Source organism: Megalopta genalis, chromosome 15 (assembly GCF_051020955.1).
Source record: "Megalopta genalis isolate 19385.01 chromosome 15, iyMegGena1_principal, whole genome shotgun sequence".
Lineage (NCBI taxonomy): Eukaryota > Metazoa > Arthropoda > Insecta > Hymenoptera > Halictidae > Megalopta > Megalopta genalis.
The window spans coordinates 8,711,333-8,720,236 of NC_135027.1; the positions used below are offsets into that span (position 1 = coordinate 8,711,333).

The 8,904-nt window shown below is 42.2% G+C and overlaps 1 protein-coding gene across 1 annotated transcript; it reads left to right on the forward strand.

The window, feature by feature from the left end:
* Nucleotides 1–1,179: 1,179 nt before the first annotated feature.
* Nucleotides 1,180–5,562, forward strand: LOC143260626 (uncharacterized). Its single transcript, XM_076526651.1, has 5 exons — nt 1,180–2,614; nt 2,768–4,191; nt 4,375–4,670; nt 4,746–5,003; nt 5,160–5,562. The coding sequence occupies exons 1-5, from the start codon at nt 1,180–1,182 to the stop codon at nt 5,560–5,562; spliced, it is 3,816 nt and encodes a 1,271-aa protein (XP_076382766.1).
* Nucleotides 5,563–8,904: the final 3,342 nt, after the last annotated feature.

An 8,904-nucleotide genomic window follows, 5' to 3' on the forward strand; every position in this document is an offset into this window, starting at 1 on the left:
TTTGAAGCTACATCATTGTTAGTGCACAGCACTAATGTCTTTATGAGCCGGACGTGCATAACCGGCTGTTTTTCGGACCCAGGTTTTTTGAGAAATCGTTTCGACCAGATGGCCGGGACTAGTTATAAAGCAGGAAAGGTTCCGAAGGGTCAGCCTGACATTGTTTTATGACGGTCATGCCTGGAGGAGCTTTCCTGTCTTTGCCGGGACCCTGCGGCCGTCTGCTTTGAGACGAACCAGCTGATTGGCTATTGCCAAAATCGGGCAGGACCAATCGGCGAGTGATGTGGGTGCGTTGGAGGGATGGTGGTCTGCTGCGAGCGAGGGTATTCTCAGATAGAGACGAGAGTTCCGATAGAAGTCGTAGCAACAAGACATCCTGACCAAGGGTGTACTGTAGTCAGGGGCTAAATACAAAATAGCAGGCAGAATCCGGTTCTTTATTTTATACAGTCCACAAATCTATAGCGTCATAATTCGTCGCTATTATTGACGACGCTGTGACGCCCCAACATTTGGTCCTTCGAGCCGGATAGTTGCGGATCGAAACTTTAGTCCTTGGGTTTTCTCAAGCTGGTATTCGGCCTCTGTTTTCAACTGGTGATCTTTGAGGACGATTTCATCAAGCACGTTACAACCTACGCCTCTTGGATATTTTGGAGACCACGAAGCTGCCGTTCAGACACGGACATCCTCGTTGACGGAACAGTGGGACTCTCCGAAGGATACAACTCTCGCATGGTCAAGAAGTCTACGATTAGTCAACTACGCTAACAAGGCTCGTTTCTAGGAAATCTCAAATCATCGTTGAGATTTCATCAAGAACGTCACAATCTACGCCTCTTGGATATTTTGGAGACCACGAAGCTGCCGTTCAGACACGGACATCCGCGTTGACGGAACAGCAACACCAAGGCTCCTCTCTACGAAACCTGAAATCATCATTGAGTGAGTAAACGAATCATTTTCCACTCCCAATTTCCTTCCTGTCGTATTCTACTTCCATTAAAATGGCATCTGAAAGTAGTGAATCACAAGTTTTGAAAAACTTGAAAAGGAAGCGTGCTACCATTAAGTCGCAAGTAACGCGTTTAGGAGCGCGCGTTGAAACTGCGGAAGGTTCAACGCTCAACTCGCTCGAAACCCTCACCACTAGATTAGATCAGCTTCTTAGTGCGTATGAGGACACAATTTGAGATAGAAGGCGAAGATGTTTCCTCAGATCATGACGCGGAGAGAGACGCCTTTGAGAAGCATCACGCTACCATTATGAATTCAATAAATTTACGCAAAAATTCATTGAGAAACACGCATAGACCCAATCTCGCAATTAGGAATTCAACAGAATCTCCAAATACTATAAAGGTGACACAAGCTAGCTCTTTACTGCCACAAATTCAAATTAGGCCATTCGACGGCAACCCATTAGAATGGAACAGCTTTCGCGATACATTTGATTCGCTGGTCCACCAGAACGAAGATCTACCGGCCGTACAGAAATTCCACTTACTTAAAAACGCCTTACGTGGAGAAATAGCGTCGGTGATCACCTCGTTGACTGCATCAGAGGAGAATTATATAGTTGCTTGGGAATTATTACAAAAACGTTGCAACAAACGTCGGCAAATTGTGTATGCACATTTAAAGTCTTTGTTGGAATTACAAGACGTTAAGGTAGATTCCCCGGACAGACTGCGCGTATTAGCCGAGCAAGCTGAAGTGCACGTAAACGCTCTGAAGGCTCTGGAACAACCTGTGCAACATTGGAGCACATTTTTAGTTTATCTAATCAGTAACAAGTTAGATAGGAATACCCGCAGGGCTTGGGATCGCACGTTAGAAAATCACGAGTTGCCGCAATTTGGACAGCTAGTCGAATTTATAAATAAACATGGGCGCGGAGACGAACGGGACAATAGATTTGCTCGCCCGAATCAGCAAACCCAAATAGTAACGCGTTCACGCGAAAAACAACGCTATTTAGGGCAAACTTTCGTAACCACCAATTCGCGAATTGCGTGCAAAATTTGCAAAGGAGAACATTTTGTTTCAAGCTGTCCGAAACTTTTAGAAGTAACCCCTGGAGATCGCTTAGACATCATCAAAAGGGGAAAATTATGCATCAATTGCTTGCGGAGCGGCCACACAGTCGCCTATTGTAGATACACTAACTGCAAAAAGTGTGGTAAAAAACATCATACTCTTCTACATATTGCGGAAAGGGAAACTAATAGTCAATCAGAAATTGAGAGACCCACCTCCCCATCATCCACGCCACAAACTTCGAGATCCTTTGCCGTTAATAGTTGTAACGAAGTATTATTAGGGACAGCGATCGTTACCTTTGTAGCTCGCGATAAGAGTGAACACGATTGTCGTGTGCTGTTAGACAGCGGTTCACAAACAAATTTCATAACCGAAAGAATGGCCGATAAGCTACAATTGAGAAAACGGGAAATAGATTCTTCGGTAGGTGGAATTGCCAATGTCGAGACCCGCGTCAAATATCTGGTCAATGCCGTAATTAAATCACGCACCACCCAATTTAATGATACGGTAACTTTAGTGACGCTTCCTTCCATCACTGGAATGCTACCTTCGCGCCAGGCAAAACGTACCGAAATTGATATTCCGACCGAAATAACGTTAGCTGATCCTGAGTTCAATATTCCGGGCCCAATAGATACAATTCTCGGGAATCAACTGTTTTTCACACTTTTATGTTTGGGACGAATCAAACTTTGTGCACAAAATATTATCATTTAAGAAACATTAGTAGGTTGGATAGTCACGGGAGCTACAACCAAACAAGAACAAGTAGCAAAGGGAAAACCCTCAAGATCACTGCACGCATCCTCCTTAGACAATGCGCTAACAAAGTTTTGGGAGATAGAAGAAATAGCAGAGCGCAAAAATTTATCTAGCGAAGAACAGGCATGTGAAAATCACTTCGTTGAAAATACAGTTCGCGATGTACATGGACGCTATATCGTGCGCTTGCCATTTAACGATAGGAAGAATTTTATAGGCGAATCTCGAGGTCTTGCTCTCAAGAGATTTTATTCACTCGAACGCAAATTCTGCAAAGACCCTGATCTTCTTATACATTATAAACAATTCCTGTCAGAATATCTAGCATTAGGCCACATGACAGAAGTCAGTGATGCACGAGATGGCAAGGAGTTTTACTTACCGCACCACGCGGTAATAAAGGAGTGCAGCTGTGAAGCTAAGGTCAGGGTAGTTTTCGATGCCTCGACTAAATCCTCATCGGGCGTATCCTTAAATGACGCACTTTTGGTCGGTCCCACCATTCAAGATAACTTATGGGCAATTTTACTACGATTTCGCTTTCACATGTTCGTTCTGACAGCAGACATAGAAAAAATGTTTAGGCAGATTAAAATGCATCCCGATGATGCGAAATTTCAAAAAATATTATGGCGCGATTCGAAGGAAGAGTCAATCAAAACGTTCCAATTAAATACGGTCACGTATGGAACCGCTTCGGCTCCCTTTTTAGCGGTACGATGTCTACAGCAACTAGCCGAAGATGAACAGATCAGATTTCCGAATGCGTCGCGAACCTTTAAAGAAGATTTCTATGTCGATGATTTGCTCACCGGCGCATCTACCTTCAATGAAGCAATCAACTTACGCAATGAGTTGATTGATTTAGCTAGAAATGGGGGCTTCCATCTACGTCAATGGGCATCAAATAACCATAAGTTGATTAGCGATTTAAAGGACCATGACGATCGACAAGCGATATGCTTAGATCTCAGTCAGACAAAGAAAACTCTGGGAGTTTTTTGGAATCCATCCAGTGATTCCGTAACTTACGCGGTAAACTCCTTTAGCGAAACTAGACTCACTAAGCGAATAGTTTTATCTCAAATAGCGCAATTATTCGACCCCCTTGGACTTCTCGGTCCCGTGATTATACGGGCAAAAATAATTATGCAAGACATTTGGAAGTCGAAAGTCACTTGGGATCAACCAATTCCGCAGGATATAGCCGAGGTGTGGTTAGAAACCAGAAATGAACTGGCTCAATTAGACAATTTTTCGTGCCCTCGGAGGGTAATGTTAGAAACCTCACGAGAAATACAACTCCACGGCTACTGCGATGCTAGTGAAAGGGCCTACGGCGCTTGCATATACATTTGTACCCTAGACCACTCAGGTAGGGTACGCGTCTCTCTATTATGCGCAAAATCCAAAGTAGCTCCTCTTAAAATCCTATCATTACCGCGGTTAGAGCTTTGCGCGGCTAGGTTATTAACGCGATTGAATAAGGAGGTAGCGAAGGCGTTGACCAATATAACTTTTGACGCGATTAGGTTTTGATCAGATTCAACTATTGTGTTGCAGTGGATTAGGACAGCTCCACATTTGCTGAAAACCTTTGTAGCCAATAGAGTTAGCGAAATTCAAACATACTCGGACCCACGTAACTGGGTGCACGTATCAGGACGTGATAATCCAGCAGATTATATTTCTCGCGGACAATTGGCATCCACATTTATGAATAATAAGGTATGGCTAAACGGTCCTGCGTGGCTCTCCCTAGACGAATGCTTTTGGCCACAATTGGACATTCCGCAAAGAGAAATTCTCGAGCGAAAACCCACAATAACGTTCCTTGCACGAGAAGGGACGAATGACCTGTTAACGCGATACTCTTCCATTGCGCGACTTAATAGAATTGTAGCTTACACACTACGATTCATTCACAATTGTAGATCGAAAAACAGACTTACGGGAAATTTATCAACTACAGAAATTCGCAAGGCGCATTTAGTTATCATTAAACAAGCCCAGTTAGAGGTATTTCCGATAGAAATAAACTGTTTGGAACGAAAAGCAGCTATGCCCAAAGGGAGCAGAATATTAAATTTAAATCCATTCCTCGATCAGGATAAGCTTCTACGAGTAGGAGGTCGGCTAAGACATGCCCCATTAAGTTACTGTCAAAAACACCCATTGTTATTACCCCATAGGCACCATATTACAAATTTGATAATTGAAAGCGAGCACCTACGTCACTGGCACGCAGGCACACAGGCAGCTCTTAATGCGGTCCGACAAATTTATTAGCCAATAGATGGAATGAGAGCCACAAAGATCGTCATACACAAATGTATAAGGTGTTTTAGAGTAAAACCAAAGGTCCCAGTATATATAATGGGCGACTTACCCAAGAACAGAGTCACCAGGGCACGACCGTTTCAAAACGTAGGCGTGGATTATTGTGGTCCATTTTTTATAAAGGAAAAAAAGGTTCGTAATCGTTGCAAAATCAAGACGTACGTAGCGATTTTTGTATGCTTCGTGACCAAGGCCGTTCATCTAGAACTTACATCGGACCTTACCACTGAATCTTGCTTAGGAGCATTCAAGCGATTCTTTGCCAGAAGAGGAAAGGCCACGAACATTTACTCCGACAACGGCACTAATTTCGTCGGCGCCAAAAACGAAATTACAGAAGTTCAAAGATTTCTCAGCTCCAACGAGCACAATAGTAAAATTAATCGTTTTTTTATCGGACCAGGGAATTAATTGGCACTTCTCTCCGCCTCGGTCTCCACACTTTGGTGGATTATGGGAGGCCGCCGTAAAGTCTTTTAAAGGACATTTGTACAAAACTATAGGAAACGAGCTGTTCACATTCGAGCAACTGAACACCTATATTATCGAAGTAGAAGCCATATTGAATTCCCGTCCCCTAACTCCCCTCTCCTCAGATCCGAACGATCTTACTGCTTTATCACCCAGTCACTTCCTAATAGGTGATTCGTTAATGCAACTCCCTGAGTACGATTTGCGAAACACACCCGTTAACAAACTTTCGTCATGGCAACACATCCAGCGAGTGAAACAACACTTCTGGAATCGGTGGAGTAATGAATATTTACAGACGCTGCACACCAGAAACAAATGGCATATCCCGAATGACACCCAGCACAAGAAGGGTACATTGGTAATCATCCGGGAAGACAACACACCTCCGTTAACCTGGAAACTAGGACGGATCATTGACATTTGTCCAGGCCGGGACAAAATAGTGAGAGTCGCGACTGTCAAGACGGCCCAGGGGACCTACCAGCGGGCCATTAAAAAATTGTCCCCACTTCCCATTGATGACCCGGAATAAGATAATACACACAAACACCGTTAGAACTTGTAATCACTCAGAAATTTGTGAATACTTATTCCCATTATGTATACATGCGTATTAGTGTAACTAGAGTTAAGTTAGGACAGTAGTATTGTCAATCATTCGTTACAACGACAAACTAGACCAGCCCGCTTCAAATGTAAATTGAGCGGTGCACTATCAATTTAGTAATTTCGAACGTAACCGTTCAAGGTGGTCGGTATGTTAGTGCACAGCACTAATGTCTTTATGAGCCGGACGTACATAACCGGCTGTTTTTCGAACCCAGGTTTTTTGAGAAACCGTTTCGACCAGATGGCCGGGACTAGTTATAAAGCAGGAAAGGTTCCGAAGGATCAGCCTGACATTGTTTTATGACAGTCATGCCTGGAGGAGCTTTCCTGTCTTTGCCGGGACCCTGCGGCCGTCTGCTTTGAGACGAACCAGCTGATTGGCTACTGCCAAAATCGGGCAGGACCAATCGGCGAGTGATGTGGGTGCGTTCGAGGGATGGTGGTCTGCTGCGAGCGAGGGTATTCTCAGATAGAGACGAGAGTTCCGATAGAAGTCGTAGCAACAAGACATCCTGACCAAGGGTGTACTGTAGTCAGGGGCTAAATACAAAATAGCAGGCAGAATCCGGTTCTTTATTTTATACAGTCCACAAATCTATAGCGTCATAATTGGTCGCTATTATTGACGACGCTGTGACGCCGCTGTGGTCGAAACGATTTCTCAAAAAACCTGGGTTCGAAAAACAGCCGGTTATGCACGTCCGGCTCATAAAGACATTAGTGCTGTGCACTAACAATCATTTAAGTCGCAAGTATTTGAAGCTACATTATATGTTTCGCATGGATTTGAAGCTAAACCTTCTACCTCAAATTGATTTAAGGCCAAGGCATGTGTTTCGCATGGATTTGAAGGTAACTCTTTTGTTTCGCATGATTTTAAAGCTAAATCATTTATATCGCAAGTATTTAAAGCTAAATCATTTGTTTCGCATGGATTTGAAGCTAAACCTTCTTCTCCGCATTGATTTGAAGCTACATCATTTAAGTCGCAAGTATTTGGAGCTACATTATTTGTTTCGCATGGATTTGAAGCTAAACCTTCTACCTCGAATTGATTTAAGGCTAAGGCATGTGTTTCGCATGGATTTGAAGGTAACTCTTTTGTTTCGCATGATTTTAAAGCTAAATCATTTATATCGCAAGTATTTGAATCCAAATCATTTCTTTCGCATGGATTTGAAGCTATATCACATGTTTCGCATTGATTTGAAGTTAAATCTTATACCACGCATTGATTTGTGGCTAAGTCATATGTTTCGCATGCAGTTGAAGCTACACCTTCTACTCCGCGTTGATTTGAAGATAAATCATGTGTTTCGCATGCATTTGTAGATAAACCTTCTATTCCGCATTGATTTGAAGCTAACCCTTCGACTTCGCTTTGCTTTGAAGATAAATGATGTGTTTCGCATGGATTTGAAGCTAACTCGCTTGTCTCGCTTCCAGTTGAAGCTAAATCATTTATATCGCAAGTATTTAAAGCTAAATCATTTGTTCCTCATGGATTTGATGCTGAACCATCTACTCCGCATTGATTTGAAGCTAAATGATGTGTTTCGCATGGATTCGAATCTAACTCGTTTTTTCCCTTCCAGTTGAAGCAAAGTCATTTATATCGCAAGTATTTGAAGCTAAATCATTTGTTTCGCATGGACTTGAGATAAACCTTCTTCTTCGCATTCATCTGAATCTAAATCATGTGTTTCGCATGGTTTTGAATCTAACTCGTGTGTTTCGCATCCTCTTGAAGCTAAATCATTTATGTTGCAAGTATTTCATGCTATATCATTTGTTTCCCATGGATTTGAAGCTAAACCATCTACTTCGCATTAATTTGAAGCTAAATCGTTTGTTTCGCTTGGATTTGAAGCCAAAGCTTCTACCTCGCATTGATTTGAAGCTAAGCCATTTGTTTCGCATGGAATTGAGGCTAACTAGTTTGTTTCGCATGCAGTTGAAGTTAAATCATTGATATCGCAAGTATGTGAAGCTAAATCATTTGTTTCGCATAGATTTAAATCTAAAACTTCTACTGCGCATTGATTTGAAGATAAACCATGTGTTTCGCATGGATTTGAAGATTATTCTTTGGTTTCGCATGCTGTTGAAGATAAATCATTTATATCGCAAGTTTTTGAAGCAAAATCATATGTTTCGCATGGGTTTGAAGATGACTCGTTTGTTTCGCTTTCAGTTGAAGCTAAATCATTTATACCTCTAGTACGTGAAGCTAAATCATTTGTTTCGCTTGGATTTGAAGCTAAACCTTCTACTCCGTATTGATTAGAAGTTAAATCATGTGTTTCGCATGGTTTAGAAGCTAACTCGCTTGATTCGCTTCCAGTTGAAGGTAAATCATTTATATCGCAAGTATTTGAATCTAAATCATTTGTTTCGCATGGATTTGAAGCTAAACCTTCTACTCCGCGTGGATTTGAAGTTAAATCATGTGTTTCGCATGAGTTAGAAACTAACTCGCTTGTTTCGCTTCCAGTTGATGCTAAATCATTTATGTCGCAAGTATTTCAAGCTAAATCATTTGTTTCGCATGGATTTGAAGATAAACCTTCTACTCCGCATTGATTTGAAGCTAAATCACGTGTTTCGAATGACTGTGAAGCTAACTCGTTTGTTTCGCATGGATTTGAAGCTAAACCTTCTACCTCGCAC

What these genes read in the sequence shown, in the direction of transcription:
- LOC143260626 (XM_076526651.1), top strand. Translation starts at nt 1,180, where the DNA reads ATGAGGACACAATTTGAGATAGAAGGCGAAGATGTTTCCTCAGATCAT. An exon ending in CCCTAGACCACTCAGGTAGG is followed by an intron (nt 4,192 to 4,374) that starts GTACGCGTCTCT and finishes ATTGTGTTGCAG; the next exon opens with TGGATTAGGACAGCTCCACA. An exon ending in CGAGAAGGGACGAATGACCT is followed by an intron (nt 4,671 to 4,745) that starts GTTAACGCGATA and finishes TCACAATTGTAG; the next exon opens with ATCGAAAAACAGACTTACGG.